This window comes from Nerophis ophidion, linkage group LG19, assembly GCF_033978795.1.
Source record: "Nerophis ophidion isolate RoL-2023_Sa linkage group LG19, RoL_Noph_v1.0, whole genome shotgun sequence".
In the NCBI taxonomy this organism is placed as follows: domain Eukaryota; kingdom Metazoa; phylum Chordata; class Actinopteri; order Syngnathiformes; family Syngnathidae; genus Nerophis; species Nerophis ophidion.
In genome coordinates, this window is record NC_084629.1 from 274,579 (window position 1) to 297,383 (window position 22,805).

At 36.7% G+C, this 22,805-nt stretch overlaps 1 protein-coding gene across 2 annotated transcripts in view; it reads left to right on the forward strand.

The window, feature by feature from the left end:
• LOC133537848 (kalirin-like) overlaps positions 1-22,805 on the forward strand; it is a 229,473-nt gene that overhangs the window by 75,226 nt on the left and 131,442 nt on the right. For both annotated transcript variants that reach the window (XM_061878920.1, XM_061878919.1), the window contains exons 15-22: positions 5,910-6,101; positions 9,780-9,949; positions 10,010-10,184; positions 10,251-10,458; positions 14,748-14,914; positions 18,043-18,162; positions 21,525-21,593; positions 21,759-21,908. In XM_061878920.1, coding sequence (XP_061734904.1) covers positions 5,910-6,101; positions 9,780-9,949; positions 10,010-10,184; positions 10,251-10,458; positions 14,748-14,914; positions 18,043-18,162; positions 21,525-21,593; positions 21,759-21,908 — 1,251 coding nt within the window. The remainder of the gene's footprint in view (positions 1-5,909; positions 6,102-9,779; positions 9,950-10,009; positions 10,185-10,250; positions 10,459-14,747; positions 14,915-18,042; positions 18,163-21,524; positions 21,594-21,758; positions 21,909-22,805) is intronic.

Here is a 22,805-nt window from a genome sequence, read left to right on the forward strand (position 1 = left end):
GTACACTTTACAACAGTGGTAATAAAAGATGCAACCTATGCTTAAAAGAGAAACTGTTTATTATATATCATCCAGATTTATCATCCCTCAACAAGCGCAGTGAAATCATTTCAACATGCCGCCACAAACGGAAACACCTCCTAGGTAACACATGAGCCAATCACCACACCCCTACGCCTGCTTGTACCCACCCACTCTGTGCCCTATATAAACCATTGTATGTGAATGCTTCCATTAAAATCTCCTGATGATTGAGGGAACCCCTCATGAAACAGATCTGTAGAGATGAAGTAATCTTGTGATTTTTTTCCCACACCTACATATTGCGCTCTACCACGGTATCGAGCACTATTCTCTGGATAATCCAATCAAGACAGATATATATATATATATATATATATATATATATATATATATATATATATATATATATATATATATATGTATGTGTATGTGTATATATATGTATATATATACATATATCCATCCATCTTCTACCCTTTGTCCCTTATATATACATATATTTAGTTATTTACTTTTATATATGTATGAATATATGTATTTATATATATTGTACATTAACATGCACAAAGCTAATTTGTGTGTGTTACATACATAAGTTTGTCATTATGCACTAAAATCCGTAGGAAATAATGCTTACAAACCTTTGGAAAGTTAGCACCCTCTCGGCATCCGCATGAAAGTGTCAAACTTCAACTAGTTTTTAAATGTTTTGATAAGATATCCCAGTACTTTTTTTAGTGTCTGATTTTGTTTTGTTCGCAGAACACAGGTGACAGTTTTAATCCGATCACGTTCAAATTTCGTATGCTTTTAACACTACTTGAGCTCTCAGCATACACCAAAGATTGCATATCCCAATACGTTTTTTGAGGTCTGATTGTTTTTGTTCGCAGAACACAGGTGACAGGTTTTATCCCATCACGTTCAAATTTAGTATGTTTGTAACACTCCTTGAGCTCTCAGCATACACCAAAGATTGTATATCTCAATACGTTTTTTCACGTCTGATTTTTTTTTTTGGTTCGCAAAACACTGGTACCAGTTTTATTATGGTCACGTTTAAATGTAGATTGTTTGTAACACTACTTGAGCTGTCCTTTGTCACCGATTCTGTTCATAACTTTTATGGACAGAATTTCTAGGCGCAGCCAAGGCGTTGAGGGGTTCCGGTTTGGTGGCCACGGGATTAGGTCTCTGCTTTTTGCAGATGATGTAGTCCTGATGGCTTCATCTGGCCGGGATCTTCAGCTCTCACTGGATCGGTTCGTAGCCGAGTGTGAAGCGACCGGAATGAGAATCAGCACCTCCAAGTCCGAGTCCATGGTTCTCGCCCGGAAAAGGGTGGAGTGCCATCTCCGGGTTGGGGAGGAGACCCTGCCCCAAGTGGAGGAGTTCAAGTACCTAGGAGTCTTGTTCACGAGTGGGGGTCGAGTGGATCGTGAGATCGACAGGCGGATCGGTGCGGCGTCTTCAGTAATGCGGACGTTTTATCGATCCGTTGTGGTGAAGAAGGAGCTGAGCCGGAAGGCAAAGCTCTCAATTTACCGGTCGATCTACGTTCCCATCCTCACCTATGGTCATGAGCTTTGGGTCATGACCGAAAGGATAAGATCACGGGTACAAGCGGCCGAAATGAGTTTCCTCCGCCGGGTGGCGGGGCTCTCCCTTAGAGATAGGGTGAGAAGCTCTGCCATCCGGGAGGAGCTCAATGTAAAGCCGCTGCTCCTCCACATTGAGAGGAGCCAGATGAGGTGGTTCGGGCATCTGGTCAGGATGCCACCCGAACGCCTCCCTAGGGATGTGTTTAGGGCACGTCCAGCTGGTAGGAGGCCACGGGGAAGACCCAGGACACGTTGGGAAGACTATGTCTCCCGGCTGGCCTGGGAACGCCTCGGGATCCCCCGGGAAGAGCTAGACGAAGTGGCTGGAGATAGGGAAGTCTGGGCTTCCCTGCTTAGGCTGCTGCCCCCGCGACCCGACCTCGGATAAGCGGAAGATGATGGATGGATGGATGGACTACTTGAGCTCTCAGCATACACCAAAGATCATATCTCATCTCAATACGTTTTTTCATGTCCGATTTTCTTTTTGTTCGCATAACACAGGTGACAGTTTTAATCCGATCACGTTCAAACTTAATATATTTGTCAAACTACTTGAGCTCTGTGTATACACTAAAGATCGTATATTTATCTTTAGTTTTGATGACGTTATGTAATTTCCTTTTTGCAAAACTTGGTTTGTGAATTTGTTAACTGAACAGTGCACTCTGTTTGCTTTGGTCTCACCTAGTAGTCAATAATATTGTATTGTTGGTATTTTTAGTTTGTTTAGACATTTTTTTGCTTGAAAATACTCAATTTAGCCCAAAAATGTTTCTCACCTGACAACTGCACTTCTGAATTGACATTGTTATCTTTTTTGTATCTTTGCTGTTTGCTAATATTGTGAAAGGGGAAGACGTGTGTTGATCTGATTAGGATTGGGTCATGTGATGTTTTAATGATGGATTAGCATCAGCCTTCACAGTTTGTCATTGATCGTTGTTAATTAGCATTAGACGTCACAGTTTGTCATTAGTCTATGTTAATTAGCATTAGCCGTCACAGTATATCATTGGTCATTGTTAATTAACATTATCCGTCACAGTGCGTCATTGGCCGTCCTTAATTAGCATTGGTCGTATTTAGTTAGCATTAGCCGTTACAGTATGTCATTGGTCATTATTAGTTAGCATTAGCGTCACAGTGTGTCATTGGTCGTCGTTAATTAGCCTTAACTGTCACAGTGTGTTATTGCCCGTCGTTAGTTAGCATTAGCCGTCACAATGTGTCATTGCCTGTCGTTAGTTAGCATTAGCGGTCACAGTGTGTCATGACTCATTGCCCGTCGTTAGCTAGCATGAGCCGTTATAGTTTGTCATTGGTCGTTGTTAATTAGCATTAGCCGTCGCAGTGTGTCATTGGTCGTCGTCGGTTAGCATTGGTCATTGTCAAATAGCATTGGTCGTCGTTAATTAGCATTAGCCGTCACAATTTGTCATTGGTAGTTTTTATTTAGCATTAGCCGTTAAAGTGTCTCATTGGTTGTCGTCAATTAGCAATGGTTGTCGTTAATTAGCTCAAATGCGCCGTTTTCCCGCTGAACACGGTGGTGGTGCGACCACGCTAGTACATATTGCGACGATGCTTATTGTCGTCATTTCTCAAAGCCTTTTTGATGTCAGCGTGCCAGGATTTGTCATTCTTCGTTGTCATGACAACCTCTTAGACCGAAGTCACTTTTTCTTTCTGTTTGACAAAGAGGATTCTTCTTTTGCACTAATCTGTACCCTCCACATGCAAAAGCAGCCCTAAGTATTAATCTCCTGTAAATGATTATCTTCTTGCCGACTAATCCCCCCCACCCTCCAACCCTCCCATGCGGGGATGTCTCGTCCCAAGACGGAGATTTGAAAAAAGTGCAGCTGCGATAGTTCATACAGAGCAGACAATGTTTTTGGCGCTTAAAGAAACAGGAATGTGGAATGTTGGGCTTTACTAACGCAATTCATTGTAATGATGGCTGCAAATGTGTTGGACCCCGTCATCACTGGGGGCTCCACTTTACGTGATGAAGCGCATGTCAAATTCATATTTGTGTTCCTAGCCCCTTCTTGCTCCGTCACTGATAATATTGTGGTAGCAAATTTTACCCAATAATTGTCATTGTGCCCGTGGCACGTCGGGTTGGTGCTTTTAAAAATGTAAAATCATGCATCAAATTAAATTTAGTTTGAATTAAAAATGTTTTTAAATTGTTTCGCATGAATAAAAAGAGTATGAAAATATTTCAATAAATATATTGTGAAGCCTCAATTTATCCTCATTGTAAAAAAAAAAATTATTGGCCTGACCGTGTCCATCAATGTTTTATGCAGTAAAAATAATAATAATATATCCTATCTATGTTTTTTATAGGTACTTAAAGGTAAAGTACAATTATTTTACCATGGTCATAATTTGTTATTTAATCATGCAAATGTGTACAACAAAATAGTGTAAATACACACACACACACACACACACATATATATATATATATATACATATATATATATATATATATATGTATATATATATATATATATATATACATATACACTATCATAGTATTATTTATTTTTTATTCAAGATTGTGTGTTATTGTTTTTCCAATATATTATTATTTGTAATGTAATGCATATTTATATTGATTTAATGTAATTCTAATAAAAATAAATACACTACAATTAATTTTTTTATTTTTCAGACAATTAACCTATAAAATATACTTAATATTTTAATAACATTATTTTATTATTGTCAATACATCATGAATCATACCACAATTTAATTTAACATAGCAATGATACTAATAATATAGTATATTAATTTTAAACAGTGAAGTAATTAATTGATTACATGTAATGTAATAATATAAATAATGGTTATAATAATGCGTGTGTATATATATATATATATATATATATATATATATATATACACACATATATATACACATATATATACATATATATATATATATATATATATATATATATATATATATATATATATATATATATATATATATATACACTGTGAATATGTAATAGTTAATTCATTAATTTATATTATATATTATAATATTATTTGCAGTGCAATGCATATTCGTATAATAACAGTTTATCGATTTTATCTAGTGAAGTACAGTAATTGGTTGATTACATTTAATGTAAGACTATATAAATAATGGTTATAGTCATGTGATGATGTTAATTAATTAATTCATATATATATATATACAGTATATATATATATATACAGCATATATATATATATATATATATATATATATATATCCTATATTCTATTTTATGAAATTATTTGGAATGTAATGCATATTCATACTGATAGTAATAATAATAATGATAAATACGCTATATTTTTAAGCATTTCACTCTGATAATTTCAAGCATTTATAATTTCACTAAATAATGTATACTTATTACTATTTTATTTTTGTCAATACGTCATGAATCAAATCACTATTAAATTTAACACAGCAATAATAATAATGATAAAGTTTATTCATTTTAATTAGTGAAGTACAGTAATTGGTTGATTACATTTAATGTAATAATATAAATAATGGTTATAATAACACACATATATATATATATATATATATATATATATATATATATATATATTTGAGTTAACTAATATTATGTATGTTGTATTTTTATTTATATTGTAATGTATATTTTTATTGATTTAATAATAATAATATCATTATACTATAATTTAACTAATTTCTCAAAATAATATATATAATTTCACTATATGATAAAGTTAATAGGACAACACGGTGATAAAGGGGTTAGTGCGTCTACCTCAAAATACAAAGATCCTGAGTAGTCCTGGGTTCAATCCTGGGCTTGGGAGTTTGCATGTCCTCCCCGTGACTGCGTGGGTTCCCTCCGGGTACTCCTGCTTCCTCCCACCTCCAAAGACATGCACCTGGGGATAGGTTGATTGGCAACACTAAATTTGCCCTAGTGTGTGAATGTGAGTGTGAATGTTGTCTGTCTATCTGTGTTGGCCCTACGATGAGTTGGCGACTTGTCCAGGGTGTACCCCGCCTTCCGCCCGATTGTAGCTGAGATAGGCACCAGCGCCCCCCGCGACCCCAAAGGGAATAAGCAGTAGAAAATGGATGGATGAATGGATAAAGTTAATATTGTTTCATTATTATCTATACATCACGAATCAAACCACAATTAGGTTTAATAGAGCATCAATAATACTAATAATGCAGTCTATTTATTTCAATTAGTGAAATAATTCCTTGTCTGCTTCCAGAACACGTACACCAACGCAGACAAGCTCCTGGAGGCGGCCGAGCAGCTGGCCCAGACGGGTGAATGCGACCCGGAGGAGATCTACAAGGCCGCCCGGCACCTGGAGGTCCGGATTCAGGATTTTGTGCGTCGTGTGGAGCACCGGAAGCTTCTGCTGGACATGTCCGTGTCCTTCCACACGCACACCAAAGAGGTGAGGCTCATCCGATGATAGCGCTACTTATTTGTGTGCTCATGTGGTAATAAATAGCTTTCTACCAATACAGCTTGTTTACTTTCGATACGATACCAATATTGATCTGATATGATATCAGTATGACTCCTACACACTTGTGGAATGTTGGTAAAGGTGTGATCAAGTGAAACAAGTGAGGAGTCAAACAGAGAACAACAAAACAATAACATGTTTATTATTCAGCGTCTGGAATAGAGTTATGCTATCTTTAAATTGAACCGGAGCGGTAATTGCTTGTGGCTCAGTAAATGGAATGATGCGGACACGTTTCTTACTGGATAGTTCTTCGAGGTGTCAAAAATAAACAAATAAATTTGAATGAATCGCGATTCTTATTTGTAACAATTCTTAATTGATTACGAAAAACAATATATATATTTTTTAATTTGTCCTTTCCAGCCACTTTATTAAATATTTGGGTAGAATTTTATTTAAAAAAGAACAAAACTGTTTTATTTTAAGTAATATACAAATGCATGTATTTTATGAATTAATGTAGTTAATCATAGAACTGGCACCCAATGTTATTTAAAAAAAAAAAAGTTATTTTGAATGGACAATCGTTTTGAATCGAGAACCGATTCTGAATCAAATCATTACCCCGAATAATAGAAACAAATCGATTGACAGCCCAACTAGTTTTCTAAGTAATGCAAAACTATAATTATTTGTTTATATTGACAAATATCAGAATCAGAAATACTTTATTAATCCCCGAAGGGAAATTTAAATTTCTAGCACAATCCCATTCAAGATCAGACAAACATTACAGGGAGACAGAACAGGATAAAACATTACAGGGAGACAGAACAGGATCGCTGACGGGTCTGCCGACTTCCGGCGCCCCTTACAAAAAAGGCGAGACACAAAAGGATGACACAAGAGCTCCTGCCAACAGCAGCTATTACATCTTGGAAAAAAATAAAAAATATGCGATAACGTTCAATGATTATTACCTATGTCTAGTTTTGTGCTATTGTGTGCTTAGCAGTTGTGTAGCTTCTAGCTCCTGGTAGTCCATAGCCTAGCATCGTTACCTTTTGTAAATGACTTGACCTACATCCGATATCAGTAGAGATGGGTAATTTTCTTTTTTTGACACCGACTGAATCCCGCCAGTCTTACTGAATCACATGAAATTCAACGGGGGAGTCACCGAATTTGGCGATCACTCCAGCAGCACTTAGAGCCAACTCAGCCAAACTGCCTCACTGTAATTTTCAAAGCCGATTAAAGGCTTACTGAAATGAGATTTTCTTATTTAAACGGGGATAGCAGGTCCATTCTATGTGTCATACTTGATAATTTCGCGATATTGCCATATTTTTGCTGAAAGGAATTAGTAGAGAACATCCACGATAAAGTTCCCAACTTTTGGTCGCTAATAAAAAAGCTTTGCCTGTACCGGAAGTAGCAGACGATGTGCGCGTGACGTCACTGGTTGTAGAGCTCCTCACATCCTCACAATGTTTACAATCATAGCCACCAGCAGCTAGAGCGATTCGGACCGAGAAAGCGACAATTTCCCCATTAATTTGAGCGAGGATGAAAGATTCGTGGATGAGGATAGTGAGAGTGAAGGACTAGAAGAAAAAAAAGAAAAAAAAGGTGAGGGCAGGGAGAACGATTCAGATGTTATTAGACACATTTACTAGGATAATTCTGGAAAATCTCTTATCTGCTTATTGTGTTACTAGTGTTTTAGTGAGATTATATGGTACCTGAAAGTCGGAGGGGTGTGGCCACGGGTGTGGTGACCGCCAGTGTCTCCGGTGGGAGGAGGTAATAGTCTGCAGTTGCAGGAGGACGCAAGCTCTGCTCATAACTACGGTAAGAGCCGACTTATTAGCACAATTTTCTCACGGAAACCTGCCGGTTGACATGTGGTCGGGAACCATGTTCGCTTGACCACTCTGTTCCATAGTAAAGCTTCACCTTCTGGAATTTTAAACGAGGAAAGACCGGCTGTGTTTGTGTGACTAAAGGAAGCTGGAATACACCGATTCCCACCTCCATCTTTTTACTTTGACGTCGCCATTATTAATTGAACAAATTGCAAAAGATTCAGCAACACAGAAGTCCAGAATACTGTGTAATTATACGATTAAAGCAGACTCAATCCTTTCAGCAAAAATATGGCACTATAGCGAAATGATCAAGTATGACACATAGAATGGACCTGCTATCCCCGTTTAAATAAGAAAATCTCATTTCAGTAGGCCTTTAAAGGACATGACTCCAAAAACACGTCAACGTAAGTTACGTAGGGCTTCACTTTTCCAACAAAGCGCTAGCTTGATGCTAACAAGCACTGGCTTTGCCATTGACATGCTACTGATTCGCTATTGTAGACGGCGATTTAAGCACCTCCAAATTTGTGAAAGTAAAATGACGACTAAGTCGCCCATAGCAATCAAACACCTCAATGCTAATTTACAGTGGATATGCCATTGACGCGCTACCTATTACCATCAGCGACTTCAAATTTAGTACCTACCGCTAGTGCAATACTTACAGTCTTAACACTTTTCAGGGAGCAACAAAAAACGAAACAACACGCCCTAAAGTATGCACTACTGCCATCTAACGTCTGGGACTTGCTATTTCATGTCATACCCTCCATCGAGATGATCAATAAAAAAAATTATGAAACAAATAATCAGCTCAAATGTTGCAATAAAATAATTAATGTTTATGAGCACAAACAGGAAGTAGTCCTTGCCATTAAGTTGAATGTGCCAGTATTGTCTTTGGTTGAGTCCTACAAAGTGTTTGTACTGTACCTATTGCCCTTTTGTAATAGTGGTAGCTACCACATTTAAAGTCGCTAATGCTAATCGGTAGTATGTCAATGGCTAATCCAAGGTAAATTAGCATCGAGCTAGCTAGAGGAGACTGCTTTTGACGCTTATGTCCTTCCGCGGCGCCGCTTTAGTCGTGGATGGAGGAGCTTTTATGAGGATTTAAAAAGTCTATTTTAGTTTATTTATTTAATTTCACACATTGTATTTCTTTTTCAAATAGTTCTTATATTTGGTATTTTTGTACCAATAAATGAAATTAAATTAATTTTTGATTTCTTAAAATACTTATTACTATACATTATTTTTTATTCATTTTATGACCTATAGAAATTATTGTTTGGTTTAAAATTAGGCAATTGTGAATATAAAACCATTAATATTTTTGGACACAAACAGGAAGTAGTCTTTCCCATCAAGTTGAACATGCCCGTTTTGTCTTCGGTTGCGTCCTACAAAGTTTTTTTTACTGTAAGTATTGCATTTTTTGCATATTTTATTTTAATCTTTTATTTTTTTCTCCCATTCCCCCCCACTTGTTTACCTGTATCTCACCTTTTTGTAAGGGGCGCCGGAAGTTGGCAGACCCATCAGCGATCTTGTTCTGTCTCCCTGTAATGTTGGTCTGATCTTGAATGGGATTGTGCTGAAAATTTTAAGTTCCCCTCAGGGATTAATAAAGTATGTCTGATTCTGTGATACTTCCCTGGAATAGTTAATAGACTTAAAGTCGCCAATGCTAATCAGTAACACATCAAAGGCATATCTAATGTAAATTAGCATTGAGCTAGCTACAGGAGACTACGTTTGATGCTGATGTTGTCCCGTGGCGCAGCTGTGGTCATGGATGGAGGAGCTCCAGAAGCAGCTGCTGGACGACGTGACCTGTGACTCGGTGGACTCGGTGCAGGCGCTCATCCAGCAGTTCCAGCAGCAGCAGACGGCCACGCTGGAGGCCACGCTCAACGTCATCAAAGAGGGGGAGGAGCTTATGCAGCAGCTCAGGTAAGGGCGCGGTCAGAAGGTGCATCAGAGGCGTGACTGTCCGTCTGCCTCTCCCCTCAGGGACGCCGCCATGTCCACCAACAAGACGCCGCACTGCAGTTCCATCGCTCACATCCAGGGGGTGCTGCAGCAGCTGGACGAGGCCCAGGGCCAGATGGAGGAGCTGTTCCACGAGCGCAAGATCAAACTGGACATCTTTCTGCAGCTGCGCATCTTTGAGCAGTACACCATCGAGGTAGGAACGCTCCGTCCCCCGACCTCCAGCTCGGCGCTGACGGCGTCCGCGCGTCTCTCCCTGCAGGTGACGGCCGAGCTGGACGCTTGGAAGGAGGACCTGTCTCGGCAGCTAAGCGACGGCGCCTCCTCTGGCGGGGCAGAGGACATCGGCCTGGCCGAGCAGAGGCTGAAGAGGCACGCCGAGCGTAAGGCGGCCATGAACAACATGACTTATGAGGTCATGCAGCAGGGCCAGGACCTGCACCAGTACATCATGGAGGTCCAAGCCTCAGGTAAATTCAAGATCAGATCTACTCAGAATACAATTGTATGGAGTTATTTCATCAACCCTGTGCTTTTTACTTTCATATCAAGTAAAAATGGCAGACTAGGAAAAAACATTTCAAAATAAGTTCAAAATTTAAAAATAAAAATAAAATGTAATAGACTAAATTTACTTCCATATTAGATTCTTCAAGCAGCCGGCTTAACCCGCTCATTATCTAAATTGTTTGCACAACATTTTTCATTTAAAATTCAGATGCCTGAATTCCTTTGCTGGATTAAATCTTGATTCTTTGGCAGCCCGTTTAGGCAGCAAACTAACTAGTTGGGTCCCAATTAATTGCACCCTCTGCACTTGCCAAGGCAACTGTTCATTTTTATGTTTATTTAAGATGGCAAACTATAAAAACACATTAGTTTTCCCTTATGTTCTGAAAAGGCCTTTAGAATTTACTTAACTTATTTTAATTTTATTTTTTTATTTTTTTTATTTATCTGTTTATTTACTTGCTTTTTTTTTTTTTAAATAACCTGTAATATATCCATCCATTTTCTACCGCTTATTCCCTTTTGGGGTTGCGGGGGGCGCTGGCGCCTATCTCAGCTACAATCGGGCGGAAGGCGGGGTACACCCTGGACAAGTCGCCACCTCATCGCAGGGCCAACACAGATAGACAGACAACATTCACACACTAGGGCCAATTTAGTGTTGCCAATCAACCTATCCCCAGGTGCATGTCTTTGGAAGTGGGAGGAAGCCGGAGTACCCGGAGGGAACCCACGCATTCACGGGGAGAACATGCAAACTCCACACAGAAAGATCCCGAGCCTGGATTTGAACCCAGGACTGCAGGAACTTCGTATTGTGAGGCAGACGCACTAACCCCTCTGCCACCGTGAAGCCCTGTAATATATGTTTTTACAATGTTAGCATTTTAATGATTTAAAAATGTGTTTATTTTTAGTAATCACTTTTTGGAATCCAAAAATGTTATTGTTGTATTAGATCTGTACTTAAATTAAATTATTCATTTTATTGAGTTGAATTCATTTTACAATTCAAAATAGTTATATATATACGTATATGTATTTATGTGTGTATATATACATATATATGTACTTATATATATATATTTATATATGCATATATATATGAATGTATGTATATATATATATATATATGCATGTATATATATATTTATATATGCATATATATATCTATGTATGTATATATATACATATATATATATAAATATATATATGTGTGTATGTATGTATATATATGTATGTATTTACAAACCCCGTTTCCTTATGAGTTGGGAAAGTTTGTTAGATGTAAATATAAACAGAATACAATGATTTGCAAATCATTTTCAACCCATATTCAGTTGAATATGCTACAAAGACAACATATTTGATGTTCAAATTGATAAACTTTTTTTTTTTTTTTTTTTGCAAATAATCATTAACTTTACAATTTGATGTCAGCAACACGTGACAAAGTTGGGAAAGGTGGCAATAAATACTGATAAAGTTGAGGAATGCTCATCAAACACTTATTTGGAACATCCCACAGGTGTGCAGGCTAATTGGGAACAGGTGGGTGCCATGATTGGGTATAAAAACAGCTTCCCAAAAAATGCTCAGTCTTTCACAAGAAAGGATGGAGCAAGGTACACCCCTTTGTCCACAACTGCGTGAGCAAATAGTCAAACAGTTTAAGAACAATGTTTCTCAAAGTAAAATTGCAAGAAATTTAGGGATTTTAACATCTACGGTCCATAATATTATCAAAAGGTTCAGAGAATCTGGAGAAATCACTCCACGTAAGCGGCGTGGCCGGAAACCAACATTGAATGACCGTGACCTTCGATCCCTCAGACGGCACTGTATCAAAAACTAACATCAATCTCTAAAAGATATCACCACATGGGCTCAGGAACACTTCATAAAACCACTGTCACTGAATACAGTTCGTCGCTACATCTGTAAGTGCAAGTTAAAGCTCTACTATGCAAAGCGAAAGCCATTTATCAACAACATCCAGAAACGCCGCCGGCTTTTCTGGGCCCGAGATCATCTAAGATGGACTGATGCAAAGTGGAAAAGTGTTCTGTGGTCTGACGAGTCCACATCTCAATTTGTTATTGGAAATAGTCGACATCGTGTCATCCGGACCAAAGGGGAAGCGAAACATCCAGACTGTAATCGACGCAAAGTTCAAAAGCCAGCATCTGTGATGGTATGGGGGTGCATTTATGCCCAAGGCATGAGTAATTTACACATCTGTGAAGGCACCATTAATCCTGAAAGGTACATACAGCTTTTGGAACAACATATGCTGCCATCTAAGCGCCGTCTTTTTCATGGACGCCCCTGCTTATTTCAGCAAGACAATGCCAAGCCACATTCAGCACGTGTTACAATAGCGTGGCTTCGTAAAAAAAGAGTGCAGGTACTTTCCTGGCCCGCCTGCAGTCCAGACATGTCTCCCATTTAAAATGTGTGGCCCATTATGAAGCGTAAAATACGACAGCGGAGACCCCGGGCTGTTGAACGACTGAAGCTCTACATAAAACAAGAATGGGAAAAAATTCCACTTTCAAAGCTTCAACAATTAGTTTTTTCTGTTCCTAATTGTTTATTGAGTGTTGTTAAAAGAAAAGGTGATATAACACAGTGGTGAACATGCCCTTTCCCAACTACTTTGGCACGTGTTGCAACCATGAAATTCTAAGTTAATTATTATTTGCAAAAAAAAAATCAAGTTTATGAGTTTGAACATCAAATATCTTGTCTTTCTAGTGCCTTCAATTGAATATGGGTTGAAAATAATTTGCTAATCATTGTATTACTGTATGTTTATATTTACATCCAACACAATTTCCCAACTCATATGGAAACGTGGTTTGTATACATATATGTATTTATTTCTATTTTATTTAGTTTTTTTTAAATTATTGTGTAAGTATTATATATACTTACCTATACATTTGTCCATGTATATACTGTATGTAAATATATATATATATATATTAGGGCTGCGAATCTTTGGTTCGATTCAATATCGATTCTTGGGGTCGCGATTCGATTATAAATCGATTTTTTATTTTTCGATTCACGCGATTCTTTATTCATTCAAACATAGGTTTTCAGCAGGATCTACCCCAGTCTGCTGACATGCTAACAGAGTAGTAGATTTAAAAAAAAAAAGCTTTTGTAATTGTAAAGGACAATGTTTTATCAACTGATTGCAATAATGTAAACTTCTTTTTACTATTAAACGAACCAAAAATATGACTTATTTTATATTTGTGAAAACATTGGACACAGTGTGTTGTCAAGCTTATGAGATGCAATGCAAGTGTAAGCCACTGTGACACTATTGTTCTTTTTTTTTATTTTTATAAATGTCTAATGATAATGTCAATGAGGGATTTTTAATCACTGCTATGCTGAAATTAGAACTAATATTGATACTGTTGTTGATAATATTAATTTTTGTTTCAGTACTTTTGGTTTGTTCTGTGTCGTGTTTGTGTCTCCTCTCAATTGCTCTGTTTATTGCCATTTTGAGTGTTGCTGGGTCAAGTTTGGTTTTGTAATTGGATTGCATTGTTATGGTATTGCTGTGTATGGTTTTGTTGGATTGATAAAAAAAAAAAAAAGATTGAAAAAAAAAATACAATCGATTCTCAATATATATATACTTACTTACTTAAGTAAGTAAGTATATGTATATATATATATATATATATATATATATATATATATATATAAATATATATATATATATGTATATATATATATATTTATATGTATATATTTATTTATATACTTAAGTAAGGATATATATATATGTATATATATGTAAGTAAGTATATATATATATATATATATATATGCTGTATATATTATTTATATATTTATTTAATTTTTTTTTTCAAACTGTTTAGTTCAAAATGATCCAATTAAAAAATGTAGTAAACTTATTTTACTTCCTTGTAAGATTCTTCAAGTAGCCCGTTTAGGCATCAAATTGGTAAATTGGTTGAATTCTCTGCTGAAGGAATAATAACATTTTTCATAATAAATTCTGATGCCTGAATTTTTCTGCTGAATTGAATCTACTGCAGCCCGTTTAGGCAGCAGACTATAATATATCCTGGCATCCAAGTAGTGAACATCATTAAGCCTCCAATGCTCAAAGACGTAATTCAAACGTCGCGCAACATTCTTCCCAGTGAAAAATCAATATGCTGATCGATCATGCTAGTCGTGTCTCCTTCCGTCTCAGGAATCGAGCTGACTGGCGAGAAGGACGCCGACTTGGCCTCCCAGGTGCAGGAGCTGCTGGAGTTCCTACACGAGAAGCAGCAGGAAGTGGAACTGAGCGCTCAGCACGCGCACGCACGCCTGGAGCAGATTCTGCAACTGCGCCACCTTCAGGCCGAGGTCAAGCAGGTAGTCAAGAAACGTGACCATTCATTCTCACTTGTGCAGACAGGCTGGTTGAATAACAGAGGAGCTGTTATGGCAATGACCTTTGCCAAGGCACAGGTCTTCTTAGCAACAAGAGGAATTGTGCATTTTGCGATATGCGTGCAAGGAAAATGTCCCAAAATGATGAAAACCAAGACTATAATCATTCTCAATAGAAAAAAACTGCACCCATATGTAGATCCGCACCAAACACTTTGTTTTCAAGGATCACATAATATGATCACATGTGTTATTATAATAAATGATGTAAACCTGTAATTCAAACGATTAACTTTTTTTCTGATTAGGAAAATTATGATTGATTTGAGTCATATTGCGCCTTTTTAGAAAGACACTCTTTAAAAAAAAAAGTTTAAACTACTAATAATAACAAACTTAATCATTGTCAATTTTATGACTTAATAGTTTTTAACTTAATAATTAATCATTTTGAACCGTTATGATTTTTTGTGACATATTTTTGACAAAAAATAAAATACAAAAATAAATGATAACATGTAAAATATATCTAATTTAAACAAAATATTGAAAATATATTTCATAAATATTTAATATATTTTAATCTTAATGATTAATCATTTTAAACCATTATTCATTTTTTTGTTGCATATTTTTGACAAAAAATAAAATACAAAAAATGTTATATATATATATATATATATTATATATTTACTAAAATATGTATATTTTGTATACAAACAAATATAATGATTTTTTATTATAATAAAATAATGTTAAATTTTAACCTTATTTTTTCAACATTATTAATACTTGCCTTACTTCACTTAAAATTGAAAACAATGATTAATTTTCAACCATTATTAATTTTTTCTTACACATTTTTGACAAAAGTTAATACTAAAAAAATAAATAGTAATTCATTTGAATATATTAAATATCTTTTTATATTTTAAATATATTTTATGTATTTTAACACTCATTAAAATATGTATATTTTATATACAAATTGATAATATAATTATTTTTATTATAAATAAATATTGTTAGATTTTTACCTTATTTTTTAAACGTTATTAACATTATCCTTACTTCACTTAAAATTGAATACAATAAATAATTTTGAACCAATATGAAACAATTTCTTACATATTATTGACAAAAACTAAAATAAGTAATAATAAATGTAAATATATATAAATATTTTTTATTATTTAAAATATATTTTATATATTTTAACTTTGATTAAAACATGTACTGGTATAGTTCATATACAAATTAATAATATAATGATTTTTTTCTCATGAAGAAATAAGTTAACATTTTTACCTGATTTTTTAAAAGGTTAATATTATTTGCCTTTCTTTACTTAAAATTTAAACCAATAATTAATAATTTTGAACCATTATACATTTTTTCCTATATATTATTGACAAAAAAACACATTTGAATATATATAAATCCATCCATCCATCCATCCATTTTCTACCGCTTATTCCCTTTCGGGGTCGCGGGGGTCGCTGGCGCCTATCTCAGCTACAATCGGGCGGAAGGCAGGGTACACCCTGGACAAGTCGCCACCTCATCGCAGGGCCAACACAGATAGACAACATTCACACTCACATTCACACACTAGGGCCAATTTAGTGTCGCCAATTAACCTATCCCCAGGTGCATGTCTTTGGAAGTGGGAGGAAGCCGGAGTACCCGGAGGGAACCCACGCATTCACGGGGAGAACATGCAAACTCCACACAGAAAGATCCCGAGCCTGGATTTGAACCCAGGACTGCAGGAACTTCGTATTGTGAGGCAGACGCACTAACCCCTCTGCCACCGTGAAGCCCATAATATTTTGTATTGAAAATATATTTTATATATTGTAATATTTATAAAATTATGTACATCTATATACAAATAAATAATATGTGATGTTTTATTATAATAAAATAATGTAACATTTTAACCCTATCTTTTAAACGGTATTATTTTTTTTGCCTTACTTCACTTAAAATTGAAAACAATAATTAATCATTTTGAACCAATATGAACTTTTTGGTACATATTATTGGCAAAAAATTAAATACTAGAATAAAAAATGCATTTGAATACATATAAATATTTTTTCAATTTTTAAAACATATTTTCTATATTTTAATATTTAATAAAATATGTATATATTATGTACAAATAAATAGGTGAATACTTTTTTGTTATAATAAAATAATGTTGAATTTAAACTTTATTTTTTGAAATGTTGATATTATTTGCCTTAAAATTGAAAAAATTAACTAATCATTTTGAACCCGTATAAATGTTTTTGTTACGTATTTTTGATGAAAAATTAAATACTAAAATAAATACATTTGAATACATTTAAATATGTTTTTATATTTAAAGTATATTTTATATATTTTAATATTCATTAAAATATGTATATTTTATATACAAATACATAATTTCATGATTTTTTAAATTATAATAAAATAATGATACATTTGAAGTACATTTTTTTAAATGTTAACATTGTTTGTTTTATTTCACTTAAAATTGAAAAAAATAATTAATCTTTTTGAACCATTATGAATTGTTTCATTACATAATTTTTCACAAAAAATAGATGATGATAAATGATAAATGTAAATATATATATATGTATGTATGTATATATATATATATATATATATATATATATATATATATATATATATATATATATATATATATATTAATATTCATAAAAATATTTATATTTTGTATGCAAATAAGTAATATTATTATTGGGTTTTTTTATTAGAATAAAGTCATGTTAAATTTTAACTTTATTTTTTAGACGTCATCATTATTTGCCTTACTTCCCTCAAAATTGAAAACAATAGTTCAAATGTACCCGAAAATTAACTTTCTTTTTTTTTTTTAACGAGGGAGCTGAAATACAATGTCAAAAATAGAAAAATTGTACAGTATGTCTGTACGTGGAATTAAACTAAGGAATAAAACACATGCATTGGTACAGCATGTACATTAAGTGCAGTATACATGGAGAGATGTTGTCGTGACCAAAAGAATTGGAGGCGTGTGCTGATGTCATCGCCGCTAATGTGTTATCCTCTTCATCTTCCTTCTCTCCAAGGTTCTGGGATGGATCCGAAACGGCGAGTCCATGCTGAATGCCAGCATGGTGAACGCCAGCTCGCTGTCAGAGGCCGAGCAGCTGCAGAGGGAACACGAGCAGTTCCAGATGGCGATAGAGGTGTGTGGCACACACACACACACACACACACACACACACACACACACACACACACACACACACACACACACACACACACACACACACAAACACACACGAGATTGTTTGAGCAGTGAGTGTCCCAGCATACATCAGTAGCAGATGTGCGCAGCAGGACACGCCCCCTCGTCCGACTGCCCTTCAACTCCAGGAAACACACACTTGGCAGCCACATCATCTGACATAAAGGCTTCCTTCTAAATGATGTCCATCCATCCATCCATCCATTTTTCTACCGCTTGTCCCGTCGGGAAAAAAAGTTGCCATATTGAAAATGTTTCCTCATGATATCAACTTAGAAGATGTTTTCCTGTATGATTTTAAATGGGCTGTCCCGATAGGATATTGGTCATTAAAAGAAAAAACCTAATATGAATGACGCGTGGTTGCCTGTAAAATGTGTGATATCATGTGCGATACAAGCAGCATGTTGACTTGTGTGGCCAGTCAACGTCCAAATGTCCCCTGAGAAACACACAAGCTAGCTGCTACACAACAGCTCAGCACACAATAGCACATAAGCTAGACATATGTAAAAATCATTGAACAATATTTTGCACGTTTGACAATATAAACTAGTATCAAATAATTACAGTTGCAAATTACTTACACATACTAAGTGTCCAAGCATATTAGCAATTATCCAGTAACAAACGTGTCCACATTGTTCAACTTTCTGCGTCATGAGCTGAACTTCATTAACTATTTTGTCCAAAAAACTAATTACGACTTTGCTTCAACTCAAAGACAGCATAAGTTCATGATAAATAGGTTAGTATTTTTTAATGTTGGACTAATTTCACTTCATAAAACCATTGGCTAACATTTCACAAAATATTAAATGTATGATATTGTATCGGATCAATATTGCTATCGGCCGATGCTTAAAGCACCAATACCGGCATCGTTATGGAAGTTAAAATAAAAAACTATATAATGTATGTTTATACAGTCACGATCAAAAGTTTACACACATTTGTAAAGAACATAATGTCATGGCTGTCTTGAGTTTCCAATCATTTTTACAACTCTTATTTTTTTGTGATAGAGTGATTGGAGCAAATACTTGTTGGTCACTAAAAAAACATTAATGAGGTTTCGTTCTATCATGAATTTATTATGGGTCTACTGAAAATGTGACCAAATCTGCTGGGTCAAAAGTATACATACAGCAATGTTAATATTTGGTTACATGTCCCTTGGCAAGTTTCACTGCAATAAGGCACTTTTGGTAGCCATCCACAAGCTTCTGGTTGAATTTTTGACCACTCCTCTTGACAAAATTGGTTCAGTTCAGCCTAAGGTGTTGGTTTTCTGACATGGACTTTTTTCTTCAGCATAGTCCACACATTTAAATCAGGACTTTGGAAGGCCATTCTAAAACCTTAATTCTAGCCTGAGTTAGCCATTCCTTTACCACTTTTGACGTGTGTTTGGTGTCATTCTCCTGTTGGAACGCCCGACTGCGCCCAAGACCCAACCTTCGGGCTGATGATTTTAGGTTGTCCTGAAGAATTTGGAGGTAATTCTCTTTTTTCATTGTCCCATTTACTCTCTGTAAAGCACCAGTTCCATTGGCAGCAGCACAGGCCCAGAGCATAATACTACCACCACCATGCTTGACGGTAGGCCTGGTGTTCCTGGGATTAAAGGCCTCCCCTTTTCTCCTCCAAACATACTGCTGGGTTTTGTGGCCCAACAGCTCAATTTTTGTTTCATCTGACATCTAATGGACAAAGATATGACCTTCTGGAGGAAAGTTCTGTGGTCAGATGAAACAAAAATTTAAATGTCTGGCCACAATACCCAGCAATATGTTTGGAGGAGAAAAGGTGAGGCGTTTAATCCCCTGAACACCATCCCTACCGTCAAGCATGGTGGTGGTAGTATTATGCTTTAAGCCTGTTTTGCTGCCAATGGATCTGGTGCTTTAAATGGGAAAATGAAAAAGGAGGATTATTTCCAAATTCTTCAGGAGAACCTAAAATCATCAGCCTGAAGGTTGGGTCTTGGGCGCAGTTGGGTGTTCCAACAGGACAATGACCACAACACACGTCAAAGGTCGTAAAGTAATGGCTAAATCAGGCTAGATTAAAGGTTTTAGAATGGCCTTCCCAAAGTCCTGACTTAAACCTGTGGACAATGCTGAAGAAACAAGTCCATGCCAGAAAACCGACAAAATTAGCTGAACAGCACCAATTTTGCCAAGAGGAGTGGTCAAAAATTCAACCAGAAGCTTGTGGATGGCTACCAAAAGCGCCTTATTGCAGTGAAACTTGCCAAGGGACATGTAATCCAATATTAACCTGGCTGTATGTATACTTTAGACCCAGCAGATTTGGTCACATTTTCATCCATCCATCCATTTTCTACCGCTTATTCCCTTTTGGGGTCGCGGGGGGGGCGCTGGCGCCTATCTCAGCTACAATCGGGCGGAAGGCGGGGTACACCCTGGACAAGTCGCCACCTCATCGCAGGGCCAACACAGATAGACTCACATTTTCAGTCGACCCATAATGAATTCATAAAAGAACCAAACCTCATGAATGTTTTTTAGTGACCAACAAGTATGTGCTCCAATCACTCTATCACAAAAAAATAAGAGTTGTAGAAATTACTGGAAACTCGAGACAGCCATGACATTATATTCTTTACTTGTGTATGTAAACTTTTGATCGCGACTGTATACGAGTCCTGCTGATATCGTATCCGCTCAACAGCCGTATCGGCCAAAAATCAAAGCTCCAATTGTTTTAGAAGTGAAAAAAATTCAAATATAAGAAAGTATAGCTAATAGGTCCTGCCGTCCTGGGTTCAATCCCAGGCTCTGGATCTTTCTGTGTGGAGTTTGCATGTTCTCCCTGTGACTGCGTGGGTTCCCTCCGGGTACTCCGGCTTCCTCCCACTTCCAAAAACATGCACCTGTGGATAGGTTGATTGGCAACACTAAATTGGCCCTAGTGTGTGAATGTGAGTGTGAATGTTGTCTATCTGTGTTGGCCCTGCGATGAGGTAGCGACTTGTCCATGGTGTACCCCGCCTTCCGCCCGATTGTAGCTAAGATAGGCGCCTGCGCCCCCCGCGACCCCAAAGGGAATAAGCGGTAGAAAATGGATGGATGGAGATAAATACAACAACAAAAAAATGAGAAAGTGATAAAGTTGCATCGGGACATTTTTTGACATTCTAAGGAGGCTGTGGAATCCAAGAGGAGAAGAATGCAGATTTACAGATGTAGTACTTTATTTAAAGCATAAAACGGTCTTCAGTACCTTGGTCAAGTGTGATTTGTCAAGTGATTATTATTATTTTCCCTCTTCTAGTCTCTCTTCCACGCCAACTCCCTTCAGAAGACCCACCAGAGTGCTCTTCAGGTCCAGCAGAAAGCCGAGGTAAGTCCAGCGTCTTCTGAAAGGGGCGGGGCTTGACAGCGTCTAAGTCAGCGACCAATTACGGTGACGGAAGGAGACGCTCCCAGGGTGTGCTAGCTCGCATGTGTCAGGAGTGCGGCCAGCAGGAAGCGCCACACGTTTGTTGTCTCTCCGTCCCTGTCACAGATGATGCTCCAGGGCGGTCATTACGACCCGGACGCCATTCGCGGCTGCGCTGAGAAGGTGGCGGTCCACTGGCAGCAGCTGATGCTGAAGATGGAGGACCGCCTCAAGCTTGTCAACGCCTCGGTGGCCTTCTACAAGACATCGGAACAGGTGCGCTACCAATGCTAAACATTCTAACCATTCTTACCATGAATTGATTAACGTGGACCCCGACTCAAACAAGTTGAAAATCTTATTGTGGTGTTACCATTTAGTGGTCAATTGTACGGAATATGTACTGTACTGTGCAATATACTAATACAAGTTTTAATCAATCAATCAATCAAACAAAGCTAGCAATGTTAACTATGCCAACCATGTTAACAAAATTAACAATGAGAACGATGCTTACCATGTTGACATGGCTAATGATGCTAGGAATGGTAACCATGCTAGCCAGGGGACAGCGTGGCTCGGGTGGTAGAGCGGCTGGCAAGCAACCTGAGAGTTCTTGATTCGATCGCCCGCTTCCGCCATCCTAGTCCCGTCCGTTGTGACAGTTCACCCTTGCTCCTGATGGGTCATGGTTAGCGCCTTGCATGGCAGCCCCCGCCATCAATGTGTGATTGTGTGTGTGAATGGGTGAATGTGGAAATAGTCTCCTACCTTGAGCATTTACCATTTAACGGAGTTAACGATGCTAACCATGTTAACGAAGTTACTGAACCTAACAATGCTAATAAAGCTAACGATGCTAACAAATCCAACGAATCTAATGATGCTAACCATATTAACGAAGCTAACCATGATAACAAAGCTAACGAAGCTTGCGATGCTTACCATGCTAATGAAGCTAACCATGTTAACAAAGCTAAAGAAAGTAGCAATGCTAATATAGCTAAAGATGTTAACAATGCTAACGATGCTAACCATCTTATCGAAGTTACCTATGCTAACCATTCTAACAATGTTAACTAAGCTAACCATGTTAAGGAAGCTAACGATGCTAACAAAGCTTACAATGTTAACCATGTAAGTGATGCTAACAATGCTAACATACTAACAATG